Here is a 22,548-nt window from a genome sequence, read left to right as displayed (position 1 = left end):
AATCCTTTGTGCTTCTGTATTAATTTTAGTGTCAGCTTGTCAGTACCTATAAAATAAACCTGCTAAAATTTTGACTGGGTTTGCGTTCAAAATATAGATTAACTTGGCAAAAGTGACATTTTAACCATATTGAGTTTTTGAATCCATGAACACCTGTATTTCCATTTCTTTAGTTCTTTAGTTTCTTTCAGTGATGTTTCGTTTAACAGACAGGTTGAACAGGCACTTAATCAGATTTATCTCTATCTACTATATTTTTATGCTATTGTTAATGGTAGTGTTGTCTTAATTTCAGATTGTTTTTGTCAGTTGCTAGTATTTAGAAAATACTGCTTATTTTTGTGTATTGATTGTGTACACATAAGGTTGTGTATACTACAACCATATCAAACTCCCTTATTCTTTTTGCTTGTTTCTAGAATCCATTCGATTTTCTACTTAAATGATCATGTTGTCTGCAAAGACAAAAATAAACTTTGACTTTCTTTTTAATCTATAGTCCTTTTGTATCTGTTTTTTATTGAATTTGCGATAACTTTCAGTACAGTGTGGAATAGAAGTGATGAGCTTAGGTGTCCTTGTTTTTGACCTTGAGGAGAAAGCAGATAGTTTTTCATAATTAAGTATGGTGTTTAGCTTTAATAGACATCCCAAATCAGTTTGAGGAAATTCTTTTCTATTCATAGTTCACTGTGAAATTTTTAAAATCAGAAGTAAATGTCAGAAAATAGATTCATTTTTTTTTTTTTTTTGCATTTGTACAGATGATTATGTAGCTTATTTGTTGATAAGTGAGTTACATCAGTTGTTTTTTATGTATGTGTGCTAAAGCAGTCTTGTATTCCTAGGATAAATTCTACTTGGTTATGATTTTGGGTTCAGTTTGCTAAAAATTTTGGACTTCTTATATCAGTGTTCATGAGGAGCACTGGTCTGTAGTCTCTTTTTTCTTATCATGATTTTGTCTAGTTTTTGTATCAGCATAATCCTGGTTTCATAGAGTGAATTGAGAAATACATTCTGCTTTTCAGTTTTCTAGAAAAGCTGTGGCGTGTCGGGCATTCTTTCTTATATTATCTATGCATAGAGTCATTAGTGGACCCATTTTGGCCAGGAGATTTGTGCTGGAGATTTTCAGTTTCTTTCATAGCTGTTGGGCTTTTTAGGTTATGTGCTTTTTCTTGCATGAATTTGTCTTTTAAGGAATTTGTCTGTTTTATGTAGGCTGATAAATACATTTTCCTAGAGTAGTTAATAATAGCCCTTTACTCTCCTTTTAATGTCTGTGGAATATGTAGTTACGTTATCTTCCTCATTCCGGATATTAGTAATTTGTGTCTTTTCTCCTTCCTGGTCAGTCTTGCTTGAGGTTTATCAATTTTATTGATCTTCTGAGCCAGCCTTTGCTTTCATTCATTTTTCTGTATCTTTTCCTACTTTCTAGTCCACTGATTTCTACTTTGATCTTATTTCCTTTTCTCTTGCTTTGATTTTCATTGCTCTTCTTTTTTATGTTCCTGCTTGGAAATGCCCAACTTGTGAGGTTTAGGTTAGAGCTTTCTAATAATGTAAAGGTTATGAAACAAAGTATGAAAAACAGTTGGGTCACTAAACTAGGTGATAGTTTTCTTTCTTACATGTACAAATTGCTGGGGTTTTTTTTTTCTTTCTTTTTTTTTTTTTTTTTTTAGTCTTGATGTATGGCAGAAACCAACACAATATTGTAATTATCCTCCACTTAAAGATATTACGAAATTTTTTAAAACCTTGATTTTTATTTTTCTTTTTTAGTACTTAATAATTTAAATATGACCTTCCCCCCACTTGATCTGCATCTTCCCACCAGACTTTATTTCTGGTTTATACTGGGAATACTATATCCTTGTTTTTCATTTTAACACAAACATTCTCTGGGTACATTTTCCTTCAAAAATAAGAATGTTTTTACCATTTGTGAGCTGCTCCATTGCCACCCCATTGTAAAACCCTTTTTGTGTTTTGTGTTGAAGGTGGGGGTGTGGAAACAGGTACTTACTGCAGTATTCTTCTGTTACCTGTGTTGTAACTGTTTTCAGTTACGTATTTTAATGACATTCTCTGTGTGTCATCAATTCTGTAGTCAAAGGGCTGGTTATTCTTAGGCACTTAATTTATCACTGATGAAATGATTCTACTTTTATGAACCAGCTTGTTTGACTGAAAGTTAACTAGGGGATACAAATATAACGTATAGCTATCTTTCCTCAATTTAAAAATTTTAAACATTATAAATAGATCAGAGTGTTTCTATTGCTGCTACCTCCTGAGTCCTAATTCTCTCACTTTCACCTGCTTTGGGCATTTACATTTTAGGCTGATTCATGTGAGAGTGCCAGCGTTGAACCACCTTTGACCGGCACAACCAGCAAGTTCTTAAGCTTGAACCTATGATACGTGTCCATAGGCAGGCACATGATCGTTTTGCATGTGTTTAATGCCATGGTGCTGTAGCTCACATATTTCTCTGCAGCTTATTTTTCAACTCAGCAGTGTTGTGTGATGACTTTCTTTATGGAAATCCATACAGATTTCTGTCTTACTATTTTTTAAAATACTGCATAATTCTTAATATGTTTGGATTTTTTGTAGTTTTAGTCATTCCCTCGTGCTGAATAATTAGGTTGCTTACACTTTTCCCTTATTATCTTTAGGCCTTTGTGACTGTAAATTGTTTTTATTGTTGACATTGTGAAACAATAGAAATGTCCATTAAAACTGCGTTTAAACTCACGTGTATTGAGTATATATACCTTCTGTTTAGTTACTCTTTTGTCAGTCATTTGTCAAGAACAATAATTCTGTTTTTATTTTGTGTTTCAGCTCAATTCTTCCACACTAGATTGTAAGCTTTTAAAGCAAAGAGAATATATAATTTTGGCATTGGTTTTCTTATCCTCTTTTTTAACATCCAGTTCAGAGCTTTTATTCATGATAAGCACTCTGGAAATAATTAACAAGCCAGCGTGTACTTGATTTGGTCAAATTTAAGTAAGTCCATAACTTAATGACTGTGGTTGATAATCCTTTGGCTAATACTGAAATTTTGACAAGTTACTCAAAATGATTATATTCTGAAGCATTGCTGCCCAAAAAGAAATATGTGACCCATGAGGTACTAAGATATTAGTCTCTCAGTCATGTCCAACTCTTTGTAACCCCATGGACTGTAGCCCACCAGGCTCCTCTGTCCATGGGATTCTCCAGTCAAGTATACTGGAGTGGGTAACCATTCCCTTTTCCAGGGGATCTCCTTGACCCAAGGATTGAACCCGGGTCTCTTGCATTGCAGGCAGATTCTTTACCAGCTGAGCCACCAGGGAAGCCCCGTGTGACCTATATATGCAATTTAGAACTTTCTAGGGAATTTCCTGGAGAAGGCAGTGGCACCCCACCCCAGCACTCTGGCCTGGAAAATCCCATGGACAGAGGAGCCTGGTGGGCTGCAGTCCATGGGGTTGCTAAGAGCCGGACGCGACTGAGCAGCTTCACTTTCACTTTTCACTTTCATGCATTGGAGAAGGAAATGGCAGCCCACTTCAGTGCTCTTGCCTGGAGAATCCCAGGGACAGAGGAGCCTGGTGGGCTGCCGTCTGTGGGGTCGCACAGAGTCGGACACGACTGAAGCGACTTAGCAGCAGCAGCAGCAGCAGCAGGGAATTTGCTCTACCCACTAAAACAGAAAACCTTTCTAGTAGCTACATCAAAAAGAAAAAAAGGAACAGTGAAATTTAATTTTAATATATACCTTTTGATTTAGTATGTCCAAAATAGCGTCATATGAACATGTAATTTATAAAACGTGCAAAATTATTTATGAGCTATATCTACATTTTTTGTTTGTTACTAAGTCTTTAAAATCTGATGTGTGTTTTGTATTTATATCTTTATACATCTCAGTGTGGAGTGCACCCATTGCAGGCTTTAAGAGTGAATAGAATGATATATATGTGTGTGTTCGTGTATGTGTACACAATAATAATACACCCTTTGTTTCTTGACTAGAATTTCTGGTTAATCAAGTCTTCTTAAAGACAGATTTCTTTTCTCATTACTTCCTGATCTGTGAGACTTGTAACTCTATAAAGAAACAATTAAGTGAATAAAAAATGCCATACTTTACATGTTTATAAAAGTATCTTGACAATAATAACCTAATTTAGAATTGTTAGTGTGATCTCTGGCAAAAAAGTTACATTTTAAATATGAATCTTCTTAAGCTTTCCAACCAAGTATAATACAGGTGAGAAGTATGACTTCATATTTTGTATATTTTGCTTTTTATAGGTGTCTGCTGCAGATATTTCATCAAATAAGGATGAAGAAGAAAACTCTATGCACAATACAGTTGTGTTGTTTTCTAGTAGTGACAAGTTCACTTTGCATCAGGTTTGAACTAAGTTATTTGTCCTCCACTTTTATATTGCTCCTTGTGCATTCTGCTTCATCTCATTCACACTAACATTGGTGTCATCTGATACTGGATCAGCCAGAAGGTTTGTTAGGTTTTTCCACAGCATCTTACAGGAAAACCCTAACAGATTTTTTGGCCAACTGTTTATTTAGCTCTAGAGCTATATCAACGAAGAAGGTGATTTATACAAATTGTAAAATTAGCATGTTAGCATATTCTTAGTTTGGTCTCGGATTTAAAATATGTTATTGTGTTCTTAATTTCAGGATATGTGTGTAGTTTGTGGCAGTTTTGGCCAAGGAGCAGAGGGAAGATTACTTGCCTGTTCTCAGTGTGGTCAGTGTTACCATCCATACTGTGTCAGTATTAAGGTAAATACACTTAAATATAAATATTAAGATTTGATCTGAGTAGTATCATGCTACCTGTCAGTTCTTATAATTAATCAATGATTGTTTGTTAGGATTATTATACATATGTGACAGTATTTAAGTATATACTTTAAATATTGCCTTTAAAGTGTTACCTCAAACTCCTATAGATCAATGATCTTAATTTGTGGTAATTATCCTGCTTTGCCTTGAAAATGTATAACAACAAATGCATACATTTAATTTTAAAAGATACTTTATACTATTTTTTGGTAAGGCATGAAGTTGATTCATTCTGTCCATTGATCATAAAAGTTGAGAACTAGAGTATGTAGTAAAAACTCTTTATTTCACCCTGCTCACTCTCCACTTTCACCAAACCCTCATTCATATGCAGAAGGACATTTTCTGTTACCTGGATCAGTGGGTTGATAGTTTTCATCAAATTTGGAGCACATGGATTGATATTTTTCATCAAATTTGAAGCACATGTTTTGGTTCACCAACCTACTCTCCAATTTCCACCGTCCACTTCACACCCTCACAAGTTCTTGAAAAGTTTTAATTGTCTGCTGCTTCTATCATACATGTCACATTATATTAACTATTTTTTCTCCTCATTAGGATATGTTTTCCAGCCTTTTTTAATATCTAGTAATTTTTTATTGCACGTGGACATTGTGCAGTATGTTAGCATATTGTTGACAGTCTGGATTTTGTTCCTTTAAAAAAAGGATTGAGTTGTTGTCGTTGTGCAGGCAGTTGTTTGAACCTTTTGAAACTTCTTTTTAAGCTTTAAGGTGAGTCCACAGAGCCTTCACTCTGCGGTGGCTCGTCACAGACTTTGACATTGTTGTTGTTCAGTCACTCTGTCGTGTCCAACTCTTTGTGACCTCATGAACTGCAACTCACCAGGCTTCCCAATCCTCGCTACCTACCAGAGTTTGCTCAGACTTATGTCCATTGAGTTGGTGATGCTATCTAAGTGTCTCATTCTCTGCTGTCCCCTTCTCCTTCTCCCTTCATTCTTTCCCAGCATCAGGGTCTTTTCCAGTGAGTTGGCTCTTTGCATCAGGCTGCTGAAGTATTGGAGCTTCAGCTTCAGTCTTTCCAGTGAATATTCAGGGTTGATTTCCTTTAGGATTGACTGGTTTTTTATCTCTTTGCTGTTGAAGGGACTCTCAAGAATCTTCTCCAGCACCCCAGTTTGAAAGCATCAATTCTTTGGCTCTCAGCCTTCTTTATTGTCCAACTCTCATATCCGTACGTGACAACTGGAAAAACCATACCTTTAATTATATGCACCTTTGTTAGCAATGTGATGTCTTTGCTTTTTAATATGCTGTCTAGGATTGTCATAGCTTTCCTTCCCAGTAGCAAATGTCTTTTAATTTCATGTTGGTTATGACTCCATAAATGTTCACTGAAGACCTGAATAGTATATTATGAGTTTAGTTTGTTTTTCGTGGAGTTTTTTATAGCAAGAAGAAAATAATGATTGATGATTTTCCATTAGTTTTTGTTGTTTGTTTTTACCTACTATAGAAGCACGATAGCACGTTATTTCAGCAAGTGCCTGTTTTTCTGGGAAAGGCCCGCCCCTTCTGTACTCTGCTATTCTCTGTTCTGAGCTGGGCTGGAACCTTCTGGGCCTGTTGCTCAGTTCTCATCCTTAGTATCTCTGGGCCGACGTTTTCTGTCTGGTTCATTGCCCTCAGGATCCCATGTCTTCCTTTTTCTTCCCTCACATCGCTAACTTCACTAGAGAGAGTACTCAGGAGCTGAAGTTTGTATGTCTAAAAGGCTTTTCAGTTTAACACTTAATTGCTGGTTTATCTAGGTTAAGGATTGAAAAGTATTTTCCTGTAGAATTGAACACTATTAGTTTATTTTAGGATCTGAAGTTAGAAAGTTTGGTGCTATTTTGATAGTTGTTCATTTATTTAACTACTCTTTTCCTCCCATGTAGCGTCCTCATGGTCTGAATTTTTATTATGTATCTTGATCACTTGCTATACTATTATTACACAGATTCTTTGTTGTCCTTTTTACACATAGACTCTAATCTTATTAGATTTTTTTAGTTGATTCCAGATTCTTAATATTACATATGTGGCTGCTTTGAGGAATTGAGGTTCTCAAACTTTTCTACTAAGTTAGACCCTTGAAGGAAAGGAGATTAAAGAGAGGAGTGAATGTGAACTTAAAAGTCCTAGGTTCATAGCCTAAAATCCTCCAAAACCATGAAATCACCTTGGGAATTCATGTTATACCGTAAGAGTTTTCATTTTTAATGTTGATTTTAATATACAAGTCCTTACATCGTATATACAACTTTCAGAATCATGAATTCATGAAATGTCATAGATTGAAACCGTATCAATACATTTTCAAGTCCTACATTAAAAATCATGGGGGGACTTCCCTGGTGGTCCAGTAGCTAAAACTCCATACTCCCAGTACAGGGGACCCAGGTTGGATTCCTGGTCAGGAAACTTAAGTTTCACATGCAACTGAAAGTTCACATGCCACAACTTAAGATCCTGTCACCATCAAATAATATGGGATAATTTACTTGATTTCTTTAAAATCCGTAAAATCCAGAGCACATGGTGGTTATATAAACTAAGGCGTGAAAATATGTCACTTACTATGTCCACTAGGCAGACTCCTAAAAGTACATGAATGTGGCCAGCCCAGCATTGGGCCAGTGAGCGTTAGCTGCTCGCCCCTCTCCTGCTCCTGGGCTTGTGAGCACCAGATCAGTTTGTAGGGTATACTCGAGTCTGTTTGTGTGAGGCGCGGGTTAATGTGTGAATGACACGGCTTGGTGGTTTCCTTTGCAGATCACTAAAGTGGTTCTGAGCAAGGGCTGGCGGTGCCTTGAGTGCACCGTGTGTGAGGCCTGTGGGAAGGCGACAGACCCAGGACGGCTCCTGCTGTGCGACGACTGTGACATCAGTTACCACACCTACTGCCTCGACCCTCCGCTGCAGACCGTTCCCAAAGGAGGCTGGAAGTGCAAATGGTACCCCGGGACTTTGGTTTCCTCATTAGATGTTTAAGTTAAGAGCTGAGCCACATCGTTATAGTTTTCACAGATTAACCACTTCTGCTTAATTGTGTGATATGTGTTAACAATGATAGGTATCACTAATAAGAAAGTATTTCCAGTCTGCATTGACTACCTCCCCCTATTCTGTTCATGTGTAGCTCTGTGAGTTTCAGCCACGCCGTTAACTCGATTAAATAGAGCTGAGACCTGTGTGTGTTGGGTTGCAGGTGTGTGTGGTGCAGACACTGTGGAGCTACGTCTGCAGGTCCGAGATGCGAGTGGCAGAACAACTACACCCAGTGTGCCCCCTGTGCGAGCTTGTCTGCCTGCCCCGTCTGCTGCCGGAACTACAGAGAGGAGGACCTGATTCTGCAGTGTAGACAGTGTGACAGGTGCTGTGCTCTCTTACTGCCCCTCTTCTCTTGCAAGCTTCTCTCCCTTAAATATAGGAAAAGAAAATTGGAGAAGAAGTTTTCTTCTATCTTAAATTTAAGAAGATCTTTTCCTTACCAGATTTTTTCATTTGGCTAGAAACTTTTTCATATTCTCAATTCCAGGCTTAGCATGTTTCACTTGGCGTTTCCTGAGGGCTGATTGCAGTGGCCTGTTACTGTGCTATGTTAGCACCGTTCACATAGTGTTGGTCAGCATATCATCTCATCAGTAGCGTAGGAGTCTCAGGACTCTGCCTGCCAATTCTTTGTTGTAAGGCAGAGTGACATCGTTCGTTTCCCACTGACCACTCACTGCTGTGAGCTCTGTCCCCCTCACAGTAGACGCGTCCCCTGGAGCACGCGCATGCTCCACCATGCACAGTCTTGTCTGTTCCTTTCTGCTTGCCCTGACCAGCTTCCTTTGTGGCGCAGACTGTACAGAATCTGCCTGCAATGCAGGAGACCCAGGTTCAGTGCTTGGGGCGGACTGGAGAAGGGCATGGCCACCCACTCCAGTACACTTACCCGGAGAATTCCACGGACAGAGGAGCCTGGCGGACTACAGTCCAAGGGGTTGCAGAGAGTCAGACATGACTGAGTGACTGACATTTTCACTTTGAGCCAATGTCCTGGCTATCTGTGATAGATTACAAAGTGATTGTCCGATCCTCCTCAAATGAAGTGCTTCTGCTTCTTTCCTGATATCTGTTCCCATTCCTTTTTTCTTCTCAGCTCTGACGGGTTTTGTGGGCCAGCAGGGATGGTTAGGAGAGAAACGTGGGCTGGATGGAAGGAGCATGTGAGACTTAGGGGTTTCATGGTTGCAGGCTGTTAGCTACTGTTGCAGTTTTTAAAAGGAAACCATCCTCAGTGTATTCTTTTTTCAAAAATACCAATATGGTCTCTTTAGGTGGATGCATGCAGTTTGTCAGAACTTCAGTACTGAAGAGGAAGTGGAGAACGTAGCAGACATTGGTTTCGATTGTAGCCTGTGCAGACCCTATATGCCTACATTAAACGGTAAGAGGCGGTCTGAGTGGTGAGTGTGCACGGTCTGCAGCTCACCTGTGCTCGTCCTGGACCAGCGAGTGGACTCAGCACTGCTCCTTTTTTCTTTCTGTGAAGCTGCTATTTGGAAAGTGTTTTATGAAAAATAAGTTATTTTTTGTTTTAAATTAACTCTTACTGCCTCAACTTAATGTATTAAAGCAATCTACTTACATGAAGTAAACTAAGAATATATTTTAGCTCTAAGATGTAAGCGTAGCTTTCAAGACTCATAATTTTGTAATTATTAGGCATATGTAGAAATCCAGTATATCGATCCTTTTTTTTTTAACATCAGTTCTTATCAGTGTTTCTTCTACATAGTGTGTATTTCCTCCGCCGTTTCTCCCTATTGAATTTTACCATTTATTTCACTAAAATGGGTGCAGCAGTAGAAACTTTAGCCATATGTAAATCCTTAAATACATTTTAACTTTTTTGAAAAAATTATGAGTTTTTTTTTTTTTTAAATTTCAGTGCCTTCCTCAGACTGCTGTGAATCTTCACTTGTAGCACAAATTGTCACAAAAGTGAAAGAACTAGGTAAAATCTGAAATGCTTTCCTTGACTGTTCTTTACAAAAAACAAAGAAATGCTTGATTTTTATGTAATTGACTTGTTACATGACTCCTGCCTTAATCATGTTCAGTGTAAAGTCCCTAATGTTGATAATCATTTCTCTAATAATATACAAAATACCTGTCTTTTCCAGCTTTAGTGTGACAATATTCCTACAAATCTCAGCAAATTATCAGTGAAAATAACCACTTTTGAAATAACTGCTATCTACATACTTGTTTTGACTTCATTGATACATTATTGTGTTTAGTTATCAATTAAAACAATGAAATTTAGTTAGCAAACAGAAATCTCTTCAGAATTTATTCTCTTTTTCTGTAATAGATCACCCTAGAATAGCGATTAACAGGATACTCTTAAACTGTCATTCTTTTGCATAGTTCTATTTGATTTCATTTGATACAAAAACTTTTGGATAGCACAGAAATTGTTCTAATGAGCAGCAACTTTGTACACTTCCAATTTTGCAGGATTTCTGGTTATTTACTACCTCTCCTTGTAAGTGATTATACTGATACTTTGATTTCCAAGTGGGCTTTTGGAGAATTCTTATTTCTCGTGTGTAAATTCATCCTCACCTTCTACGCTGAAATGCTACTCTAGGAGAAAACTCTTACTTGAGTGGCTGAAGCACTGCTTTTTAGCTTCAGTGCTTGCTTTTTAAATTCCTATATTGATACATGAAGATAGAAACGCCAGGAAGACCATTTTTTAAAAAAAATTGACAAGATGTCTGTCTATAATTCAAGGAAGTTTGGCCAACTATTACTTTTAATTGAATACTGCTAATTATCTGTGCATTTCATAGGTAATTTGTTTATAGAAGTCACATTGCCTTGACATGGGCCTTATTGGAGAGTGATCAACTTATCAATCAAAACTAAAAGGAGAATTTTAATTTGTTTCCTTGGTATATTGTAATTTTAGATCCACCCAAGACCTACACCCAGGATGGGGTGTGTTTGACGGAATCAGGGATGACTCAGTTACAGAGCCTCACGGTTACTGTTCCAAGAAGAAAACGGTCAAAACCAAAGTTGAAGTTGAAGATCATAAATCAGAATAGTGTGGCTGTCCTTCAGACCCCTCCAGACATCCAGTCAGAGCATTCCAGGGACGGCGAAATGGATGACAGTCGAGGTAATACTTAACATGTTTTCCATGGAATACATTTGCAAAAAGCTAAAAGAGCTTTTAAAGGATGTGATTTACCCAAGGGTAAATCCTGCTGGGGGCTTCCCAGGTGACTCAGTGGTAAAGAATCTGTCTGCTAATGCAGAAGATAGGGGTTCGATCCCTGGGTCCAAAAGATTCCCTGGAGGAGGAAATGGATACTCACTCCAGTATTCTTGCTTGGGAAATCCCTTGGACACAGGAGCCTGGCGGGATACAGTCTGTGGGTTTGCGGAGAGTCTGACATGACTTATCCTCTAAAGAGTAACAAAATCCTGTTGACTTAGAGGATAACCCTTGGTGTGACCCTGTCCTAAGAGAGTGATCTTCTTGCATCTTACCTTTTTGGGTTCTTTTCCTTTCATGTATCCTTTTATAATAAACTCATAGAAATTTCCAGGAGCATTGTATGTTTGAAGATCGCAAATCTGACAATTTAGGATTTGCTTGATGGCAGTGAAAGCCTCCTCAGATGGCTGTGAGCTTAGATTCCATGGCCAAGTTCAAGTAGAATCCCATCCATGCATTCTAGAAATGAAAAGCCATCATTTTTTCAAGTGTAAGTGTACATTCACAGATGTTTATCATAAAACATCTTTTGTAAACATTTTTGTGGTTAGAATATATATATATATTTTTTTTTAGCTGAATTCTTGTGATGAAAAAGTAACTTGGAGTGAGTGAAAGTCGTTTGTGTCCGACACTCTGCAACCCCATGACTGTATAGTCTGTGGAGTTCTCCAGATCAGAATACTGAAGTGGGTAGCCTTTTCCTTCTCCAGGGGATCTTCCCAACCCAGGGATCAAACCCAGGTCTCCCACATTGCAGGCAGATTCTTTACCAGCTGAACCATCAGGGAAGCCCATTAAATTCAATATGAAGTTTGTTTTTGCTTATCTCTGAAGAAACTCACCATTGGCTTGTTTATCTTTAGAGTGGTTGTTTCTTTTCAGGTGATTCAAAAATAAAGAATTACTTCTGTTCCATCACATCTCATCATTTACCAGTATTTAGTGAATGCCTGCTGTGTGCCACACATTGGAAGTCCTCTTAGTGAACAAAGCAGATAAACTTCTCTGCTCATGGAACTTTCATTTTAATATTAGAAAAAAAGGATCATTAAAAATATATGACAGCATAAGGTGATAAAAATTGTGTTTGGCAAGTGCTGTTGAGAGGACTTGGGAATGCAGACGGTGGGGTGAGGGCTCAGATGACCTGACCCGCTCTTACCTGAGAGGAGACGGCGTGAATGCCGGTGCAGAGACCCTGGGTGGGGCGCGCCGGCACGCTTGCTGTGCGGCCAGCGGGGTGAGCATAAGGGCAGAAGGCAGTGATGAGAGCAGAGGTGTGTGTGGGGGGGGGCGGGGAGGTGACGCGGTAGGTCCCCCAGGACCGTGCAGGTGTTGCCTAAGGATTCACTGTAAATGGAAGGGGAGCGTTGTCAGAGGCTTCTGATGAGAAGGGAGGCATGATCTTAGTTAGATTTTTAAAAGAGCACTCTGCTGCAGTGTAAACAGAGTTTTAAGCACAAGAGCTGTGGCAAGTAGTTCAGGCAGGAGGCTGTTGCGGTTGTCAGATGAGAGATCCTCATGACTTAGAGTGGGTCTGTGTGTGCCTGTTTATCCTGACATTTCTTATGCAGTAGTGTGGGTTTGGGTCTGTGTGGTTGGGAGAAAAGCGCTCTGTTGCTTCTGTGTAAGATCCCCCCGAAGACCTGTGCCCGGGATGTCCCTTTTGAAGCCTCTTAAAAACAAAACATCAGTAAAAAGACCATATGGCTTTCCCAATGACTGCTGTTCTGGGAAACAACACTGTGAGAAATGGTGGCTATTTCTGCACCTGTACAATTTCCAAATTGAGGCTGCCAGCAGAGACGTCCCCTTAGAAGTAATACCGCGCATCATATCATACACGTAAAACAAAGTCCATGTGAACTTGTAATGCTCCTGAAATACGGCAGCAATACCCATCTTTGTGGGGTTAATTTTTAACTCTCCTGATGAGTGTTTCTTGAGGGAAATAAGTCATAAACAATTACCTTAGCATATCAGAAACAAACTCCTTGGCCAGTAAAAGCAGGCTTCTTTCTAATTCACCTACTGGAATCGGAATACCCTGTTAATACAGACCGTCCCTGTTCACGCCACCCCCCCGCCCCCCCCAATCTAAAGAGTCTGTGTCTCAAGAGTGGGAACACAATGCTTCCCTCTTGGTTGCTGCCCCGGGTTGGCCCCCTCACAACATGGTGGGGGGGGTGTTAGGATGCACCCAGTCTGTGGCAGGAAGGGTGTGGGGAAGGTTCATTTTTTTTTTTTTTTTTATAATGAGAATGGAAATCAAATTTATTGCAAACAGAGACAATACCACAGTCTCGAAATTAATGGGTACAAACCAAAGCAAATGACAAATACTGGAATATTTTTGCATATTGATATTAAAACAAAATAGAATGAATAACAGTATTTTCTAGAAGTGTTTAAAATTCATAAACCTTAAAATATAATGAAACTAAATTGTTACATAAATTTTAATTTTAAAATATGTGAATGTATTACAGAGCCTCAGGGAACAATGTAAAGATATAAAAATATGTGGTAAAGATACATTATTATTTCAATATAAACTTTTGGCACATACTGATCATGCTGCCTCATTTTATTTTATTTCTTTTTCAAATTGTTTTTTACTGGAGTATACTTGCTTTACAACGTTGTGTTAGCCTTCACTGTACAGCAAAGTGAATCAGCTATACATACACATTTATCCCCTCTTTTCTGGATTTCCTTCCCATTTAGGACACCACAGAGCACTGTGCTCTGTGCTGTATAGTAGATTCTCATTAGTTATCTATTTTATAATCGTTGTTGTTGTTGTTTTTATGTTTTCTTTTTTTCCCCCAAGGGTAATAGTCATTTTTAATAACTTCCACTGTGCTCATACTGATTAGTGTTTTCTTTTTCTTTTTTTTTTCTATTTATTTATTTATTTATTATTTTTATTTTTTATTTTTCAGTGGGTTTTGTCATACATTGATATGAATCAGCCATAGAGTTACACGTATTCCCCATCCCGATCCCCCATCCCACCTCCCTCTCCACCCGATTCCTCTGGGTCTTCCCAGCGCATTCGGCCTGAGCACTTGACTCATGCCTCCCACCTGGGCTGGTGATCTGTTTCACCACAGATAATATACATGCTGTTCTTTCGAAACATCCCACCCTCACCTTCTCCCACAGAGTTCAAAAGTCTGTTCTGTACTTCTGCGTCTCTTCTTCTGCCCTGCATATAGGGCCATTGTTACCATCTTTCTAAATTCCGTATATATGTGTTAGTATGCTGTAATGTTCTTTATCTTTCTGGCTTACTTCACTCTGTATAATGGGCTCCAGTTTCATCCATCTCATTAGAACTGATTCAAATGAATTCTTTTTAACGGCTGAGTAATATTCCATGGTGTGTATGTACCACAGCTTCCTTATCCATTCATCTGCTGATGGGCATCTAGGTTGCTTCCATGTCCGGGAAGGTTCAGAGGAACCAAGGAGACGAGAGAAAGCGGCTTGGTGGGTGGGTTTGTGATTTGTTAATGCTTGTTCCCTCAACTCTAAACTTTGTTTTTGGGCAAGTAGTATATTCACATGTTTTAAGAATAAGGGTGTTCCTCTTTTCTGTGTCTGGCCATTTCACTTCTCCAGCCACAGCCATTCTGTGTGTCCTTGAAGAGATGTTTTAATTCACGTACAGGCTCCCGGAGTATACCTTCTTTTGTTCCTTTTGTCTTACTGTTCTTTTCCTTGCCTTTATACCATTCTTCATTTTTCATATTCCTTTGTATGGCTATAAGTAACTCAGTCCCATTTTGAGAGACCTTTAGGGTTTTTTTTGTTTGGGGATTGGTGTTTTTTTTTTTTTTTTTTTTTCTTTTTCCTCATCTACTCTGAGGGTCTTGAGATTTCATATATTTCTCTTTCTCATTTGGTGGACGTGTCTTCTTGAGAGACTTCCTGAGTTTCTTGAGAGTGCATGGAAGGCAAATTTGAGAGGTTATGTATTTCTGAAAATGTACCCACCCACCTGACCGTTTCCAGGTTGGAATTCAGTTTCCCTTCAGCATTTTGAAGTCATTGATCCAGCGTCTTTTAGTTTCTAGTATTTAGGGAACTTGGTATGATCCGTGTTGTCTCTGGATTCTCTTTGGATTTTAGGAAATTGCTTGTCTGCAGTGTTCTGAAATTTCATGAAGATACGTCTATTTCATTCTCTTTTGTATGTTTTCCTTTCTTTCGTCAGACACTGAGTGGTCCCTCATCTCACACCCCTCAGCGTTAGGAAATGTTCTGGAAACCAGAACATTTGATGCCTCCTTCTTTTTCTGGACCCTTTTGTTCAGATGTGAAACCCATTCAGCCCATGTTCCCTGTCTTTTCTCTCCTTTCCAGCTCAGGTCTTCGCATTTTACTCTAAAGTGAATTTTCTTATTTTCTATCCCTTTACTGGTTTTCATTTTCTTTTGCTGTTACACGTCATGCGGTAATCTCCAAGGCTGTCTTCCTTTGAGTGCTCCTTTCATAGCATCCTGCTCTTGCTTTACCTGTGTTTTCTCTCACGGTAAAGTGGTTTTTCTCTATTTCCTTTCTCCTACATAGTCTTTCAATTCCCAGTTGCTTTTTGTGGCCTCAGGTCTCTGTCTTTCGTGTGATAGATAATTCTTGGTTGTCCATGCGTGATTAAAAGTGAAGGCTAAAAGTGGTGATTGGATAAACAAATAGTTTTTTAAAAGCAGGATGAGGGGTTAAAACCTTGATGAAAAGCTTCAGGTCTGTGGGTGATGTGTGTTGGCTGAGCTTTTGTGCCCTGTGCTTCCTGTTTGGAGAATCCCCCAGTGCCTGTCCCTTCAGGCATTTCCCTGGGACTGGTCCGTTTTCCCAGAAGGATCTCCTGTCTCCTCTTGGGGAGTGGAGGTTTAGCTTTTGACCTTCTGGGAGTTAGTGGGGAAAGACCCCCAGATGAGAGTGCCGGCATTTAACCTGCCTGGAGTCGCTGAGTCATGCTTTTAGAACCACGCCCCAGTGTGCAGCTGAAGAGTGTCCCAGAGTCCCCAGCCCTGTGGGTGTGCTTGGCAGCCTCCCAGTGTGTGGAGCTGGGACAGTCGTAGGGCTGACGGCTTACGGCTTCTGTAGTTGATAAAAATAAAGTTCTCTGTTTTAGCTTCCTCCCACCCATTTCCAAAGGTGCCTGGTTCTGCCAGTTCCTCACCCTTTTGAAGATTGTGATATAAGCTGGATTTGTTTTTTTGGTTCCTTCCATGTTTAAATGAGAATTTGCGTTTAACTCAGTTGTCATTCGTCTTTCAGCTTTCTCCTTCCAAAATTATGGCTTTTCTTCTTTCCTGCCTTCTCTCTCTTTGTAGGTTTGTTTTTTAATACAAGTTACTTTACTTTGTGTAGGGTTTCAGGAGAGTAAAGTTAGATTTTAGTTTCCCACCTAACCCTAAATTCCTTCTCATAAATATTTCAGTGGGTTTATTTTAAGGTAAATAGTTACACTGTTTGTTTTCTTTGGTGTTTGCTAAGTTTCAGTAAATAAATTTTCGCGGGTTAATTTTAGCTATAGAAAGCAATTATCAGAATAATTATAGAATTGACATCAAACATTGACCTAATATTAATATTACTAAAAAAAAACAGCGCTAATGGTATTTTAGAAATGTTATGCATAATACTTACAATATTGAAGAAAAGTGTTAACAATTCTTAAATGTTTTTGATAACTTTCTCCCCCTGCAGCACAGCATAAAGCAGCATTTATAAAGCTTTGATTATCATGGTTTTAAAAGTATTCTCTTAAGAACTAAACTTTTGTATGCATTACTTAATTTCATTGATTACATCATTCTAAAAAAATTATTGAGCACCTATTACATACCATGCTAATGATGCAGCTGTTAATAAGAATCTTCATACCTGTTTTTAAGGAGAATACAGTCTAGCAAGGAAATGGACATTAAGAGAACCAATCAAATGAAGCATAATGTACAGGAACATGTAACTGGAAATTCTCTAAGAAATGATAGGGACAGGCAGTGAAGGAAGGGCTTGATGAGCGCAGGAAGCTGAGTCTGAGTTGGTAGGAGGGAGGTGAGGCCGGGGCGCTCACAAGACACGTTACATGGGCCTTGCAGTTTGAATCTCATTCTGAGGCTACTGGGAAGACATAAAAGGGTTCTTAAGCAGAAAATTGATAGGTATTTATAGAAAGATCATTTAGGCTGCAGTTTAAAGAACCGATTAGGGAGGAAGGTAAGCTTGGAGGCAAGGAGAGAGATAGGAGGGGAGGGAATTGCAGTAAGTTGAGATTGGACTGAGATGACAGTCGAGAAAAGAAAACGCCTTTGAGAGATACTGAGGAGCCTTGATGGTATGAAAAAAGAAATGAGGCATTGTCAAGAGTGTCTCCCAGGAGTCTGGCTTCTGCGGGGTACATTTCTTTGCTCTTTAATGACAGGCAAATCCCAAGAAAGGGAGGAAGTTCATCTCAAAATTAGTAGTTCAATTTTGTATGTAGAGTTTTCAGTAACTGGGTAATATCTAATTACAGATTAGTTGCACCTCAGGAGAGTTGCAGGCTAGAGAGACAGCCTTCGGGTCCTGGACCTGAAGATGTAATTAACAGCAAGGAGTGGTAGGTTAAGCGCAGGTTGGTTTGTAACTGTCCTCCCAGGTGTCCTCTCTGCCCCCTTCCTTGAGCCCGGGGTTGCGTCTCCTGGGAGAGGCGTGAGTTTTCCACAGCCGCCAGGTCCTCTCCGTCTCTCTCTGTGCCTTCCCTGGCAGGTGGGACACGAGATCAAAGTGGCTCAGCAGCCACTTTGCTGTCCTCTTACATAGGAGCTGTCCATTCGGTAGTTTCTTCAGTTCTATCTGTACATTTACTTTTTTCCAGAAGCAGAACTTATGGAGTGTGATGCAAAATCAGAATCTAGTCCTGAAAGAGAAGCTGTGGATGATGAAACTAAGGGGGCAGAAGGAACGGAGGGTGTCAAAAAGAGAAAAAGGAAACCGTACAGACCAGGTATAGTGCCTTAGCTGGACATTTTAGTTATAATCAAAATGTAGTTAATTTAAAGAAAATACAATAGGGCTTCAATTATAATGAACTATAACTTCTTAACAACTCTCTAAACTAAAACTTAAATGTGTAGATGACAGAACTAAACTATTTTGATATGCTTTGTAGGTGATAAATGCCTTAGTGTGGGTATGTGATTAATTCACAATGAAACATTATATGTTTCCCCTTGATGTGTACCTCTGTTAATTCTTTCATGATTTAGTATTCACTTTCTAATATTTTTGTTTTTTTAAATTTACTGCATTTTTTTGTGCAGGAGTATCAGCCAGTACGTGTACAATGTGAAGGTGATATGACAGAGTTCTCATGTTTCCTAGAATTTATAGTTTGGTTAATAATGTGATTGTTAAGAACTCTTATTTGCTCTCTGCCTCAGAGGAGGGGAGAGAAAAGTTGTCTTGTTTGTCAAACTTTTTTTGCCTTAATGGAAAAAAACTACTGAAATATTCACAATACAGAACTTCTAGGTTCTTTTTAGGCACTTTGCTTATGAAAATTTTTGCATTTTTTAAGCAAAAAATTTTTAAGTATATTTTTTAACTGGAGTATACTTGCTTTACAAGATGATGTTAGTTTCTGCTGTACAGCAGTGTGAATCAGCTGTTAGTGTACATTTATCCCCTCCCCCTGGCCTGGAACCTCCATCCCACCCACCCTCTGCCCTGAGGTAGATTGAATCAGTTCAATCTTTGTTCTTCTGATTGCTTCTGTTTTATTGATGAGAATGATCTAAATACCTTTTGATGTGTAAGGAAAAGCTTTCTTTTCTGCTACATTTTCCTTCCAGATGGGCCACATCTATAATTAATGCCTAGATGAGTTTCGTCCAATCATTGTATGAAAATAATTTCATTTCCTTGTAATTATGAGACTTATAAGGCACTTACTTTTTAAGACATGTCTGAATTCCTTCCAGGAACTTAAGAGTTAAATGTTGAGGGGTTTTTTTTTTGTTGTTTTTTTTTTTTTTCCCTTATCTGCCTTATATGGAAGCAAGTCATCCATGTCAGGGACCCGTTTGAGGGGCCCATTAGGTCACAAAGTATATTGTTAATGATTAAAGCTGTTCATGCTGCTGTGTGTTAGGCCCTAGTCTCAGCACTTTATATGTGTTCGTTTATTTAGTGCTTGTAACCTGCGTATAGGAGATGCTGTGCATTATCCCTGTTTCACCAGTGAGGGAACTGAAGCAGGGGAAAGTTAAAACAACTTGCCCAAAGTCTACCAGTAACTGGAATGGCACAGTTTGGCACCAGATTCCGTGCCCTCACTGGGGCTACGTGTGTCTCATATCTCGAGCTTTACTAAGGGTACCTGGACACATTTCCCCAAAAGTCATGCTGATTTTCTTTGGGATCATCTGGTTTAGTTTGTATCTTGTGTCTGTTCTCCCTCAGCTAACATACAAATAATTTGAATGATGATCTGTGAGTTACTGACATTAAGGAAACAAGCATCATATACTATAATGTTTACTCTGACATTGTTTAGAAGAAGTACGTGCAGTCAGTCTTCTGTACTTCAATGAATTTTTATTCCTGTTTGGTTAGTAATTAGGTAACAATAACTTTGATGTCTTATTTCCGAACTCTTGTATTTTGCATTAAAATGAGATTATTGATTTAAATTAGCCCATTTGAATTTGAGATATTCCTCACATAAGACTAAACATTTTCATCCTGCTTCTGGAGGAAATACAGGGAAAAGTTAGTTATTTACAGGATTCCCCAATTTCTGTTTTGGATAGGTATTGGTGGATTTATGGTACGACAAAGAAGTCGAACTGGGCAAGGAAAAACCAAAAGATCTGTGATCAGAAAGGATTCCTCAGGCTCCATTTCCGAGCAATTACCCAGCAGAGATGATGGTATGGTCCTGATTTTGATTGATTTTACTGTCTTGTCTTGACATTCCCATTGAAAACAGCTATTGGAAATAATGCTATGTTTACCACCTTAACTGCTTCTTAGCGATCTATAAAGTACCTGTGAAGTTCATATCTGCAGTATAGTAGGTTTGAGAAGAAAATTATTTAAGCCCAATAGATTATGTTGCTTTGAGATTTTTAACAAGTGTTTTTGTTGTTATTTTCCCTCTGTTAAGTATAAGCAGTTTAGGGACTTGATCACATAGATACATTTGGTACTTTCTGGTCATCTCACAACAGGCCTTTCTTTGCCTGCCTTGGCATAAAATCAGAAGCTTTGTAGACCATGTATTTGAAAGTGACAGGGTACCCCAGTAATTTATAACAAAATTGTATGCTGTTTTAGAAATGTATCTTCCAATTAATATTCTGTCATCCTTTCTTAGAGTTTCAAAGAAAGCTAAGTCATTGCTAAAGCCATAGCTTAAGAATTGGTTCTAATGAAGACTTTGCGATCCATATGGTCTTGATCTGTATGTTTTCTGTATTGTAAATATTGTATATAGAATGTAAAGAAAAATGATATATTTTTATCATGTTTTTTGAATAAAGTTTTTCCATTACATTGTGGTAGGCTTTTGGCCTGTGAATTAATTTTTTTAAAATTGCTGTACATTTTTAAAAGGAAGCCCTGTAATGGTTTTAAAGAAGTTTCTGATATTACGTAATGTGACTATAATAAGCCCCAATTAAGAAATGTGATACATTCAGTGAAACTATTTTTTGTATTTTCCATGTTTGTCTCTATTGTCTTCTAAATAATTTTAGTTTCATCATTTAGTTCAGTGTTTTTCATTTGTCATCCATTGAGTTTTTAATTGATTGTGCATATTTTCCTTTTCGTAACTACTATTTAGATATTAGAAACTTGTAGTTTCTTCTTACAACGTACTCCTCACAGTTTCAGTTGATTTAGAGTAAGGCGTTTTAAACCTTTGCGCATCAGATTCTGCGCTGTGTATCTCCTGTGCCCTGTTGCCCAGCGCCTCATTTGATTGTGTTTATTGTGTGAGATATACATACGTATATATTAAACAACAACAAAAGTCTTTTTTAACTGTGAGCTCATATTCTGTAGAGTGTTCTCTGAATTTTTTGAGAATTGAATTAAAGGTTGGTTCCTTCAGAAAATATTTGCATTTGTTGCTGCCAGTAACATGAGGTACTACTATCCCAGGACTCCTGTAAGCTAAGTATTTAGCTTAAAGATTTTTGGTCCACCTGTGTTACATAAATCCAGGTTTCTTACACATCAGGGCTCTATTGAGTTTATGAACTCTCAGGGAAGATGTTCATTTGCTTTACCTTTCTCTTCAGCGCCGTGTTATTCAGTGACAGTTTCCTTTGCTTCTGGGATGGGGATGCTGGTGAGCGATGAGAGGAGGACCAGGGGAACGGGAGGGTGTGTTCAGTGTTCACCCGGCCCTGAGTGTGGAGTCCTGGGTCCCTCCTCTGTAGCAGGCACGCTTGCTTGATCTCGCCACCTTGGGAAGAGGCTCTAGGCTTTGTCTTCTATACCCCATTCCTCACAGTGCTCTGAAAACCAGAGTTCAAGGTCACTAGGTTTTAGCACAGTTTCAGAGAGCTTCATTTCGTTCTTTGCTTATTTTTGTGGTTCCTGTTTGACCTTAATTTTTGGTCTTAGAGAATTCTATATTTTCTGGTTAGATTACTGGTAAATTAAAAAAAATTTGTTTAAAATGTGTTTATCCACTATATTTAGTACTTTTTATTTGATCTATGTAGTCTGGCAATATAAGTGCCCACACTGATTTTCAGAAGGCATGTATGTGTCTTTTGCTTAAAGTATCTGAGACTATCATTTGATTCCTTGCTCACCTGCTCTAAGTGGTGTTCTTATTTATTAGTCCAACATTTCAGATTTTTGCATTTCTTTTATTTTAAATTTGAGCATTCATAACGTTTTTATGAGCAGATTCATAGATAGTCACACATTATCACAATATGTATGTACTACAGATACCTAGTTTGCAATAAATCCCCAAACTTGGAATTGCTGGATTGAGGGATACACATTTTTTAAAAGACTTGCTGGATGGTTCCAATAAACTCTACCTACAGGTTGGACCTGCTAAACTCCTTTTAGTTGTTAGTGAGTAGCTATTTCTCCATGCTCATTAGCATTGAATGTGTATTTTTTTTTTTTTTTTACCTTTAACAAGATGTCAGCATTTACATAAAAACAAATTTCTGCTTTGTAAGAAAATACTCATTAAGACACAATAGGAAGCATGCTGGTACTAAGTAGACATGAAATGAATTTTTATGACACTTAAAATAATTAACTTACTTTGAGATCTTTTTGTGAAAAATTTTGTCAGTCATTATGTATATGTTAAATGTAGACCGCTGTATGTCA

The 22,548-nt window shown here is 38.3% G+C and overlaps 1 protein-coding gene across 19 annotated transcripts in view; it reads left to right on the top strand.

Moving 5' to 3' along the window:
- Positions 1–22,548, top strand: part of KMT2C (lysine methyltransferase 2C) — a 255,413-nt gene that overhangs the window by 173,266 nt on the left and 59,599 nt on the right. For 18 of the 19 annotated variants that reach the window (XR_010663715.1, XM_065939515.1, XM_065939504.1 and 15 more), the window contains 9 exons: positions 4,324–4,425; positions 4,717–4,821; positions 7,668–7,849; positions 8,104–8,268; positions 9,221–9,330; positions 9,835–9,900; positions 10,864–11,076; positions 18,053–18,181; positions 19,989–20,108. Coding sequence is in view for 18 of the 19 variants with exons in the window: in XM_065939515.1 (XP_065795587.1) it covers positions 4,324–4,425; positions 4,717–4,821; positions 7,668–7,849; positions 8,104–8,268; positions 9,221–9,330; positions 9,835–9,900; positions 10,864–11,076; positions 18,053–18,181; positions 19,989–20,108 (1,192 nt within the window). In the remaining variant the exon portion in view is untranslated. The remainder of the gene's footprint in view (positions 1–4,323; positions 4,426–4,716; positions 4,822–7,667; positions 7,850–8,103; positions 8,269–9,220; positions 9,331–9,834; positions 9,901–10,863; positions 11,077–18,052; positions 18,182–19,988; positions 20,109–22,548) is intronic. The other variant, XM_065939509.1, reaches the window with a different exon arrangement.

The sequence above is a fragment of the Muntiacus reevesi genome, chromosome 6 (assembly GCF_963930625.1).
Source record: "Muntiacus reevesi chromosome 6, mMunRee1.1, whole genome shotgun sequence".
NCBI classification, from domain to species: domain Eukaryota; kingdom Metazoa; phylum Chordata; class Mammalia; order Artiodactyla; family Cervidae; genus Muntiacus; species Muntiacus reevesi.
The sequence above is the reverse complement of the archived record's forward strand: the minus strand, read 5'-3'. Positions and strand labels throughout refer to the sequence as shown.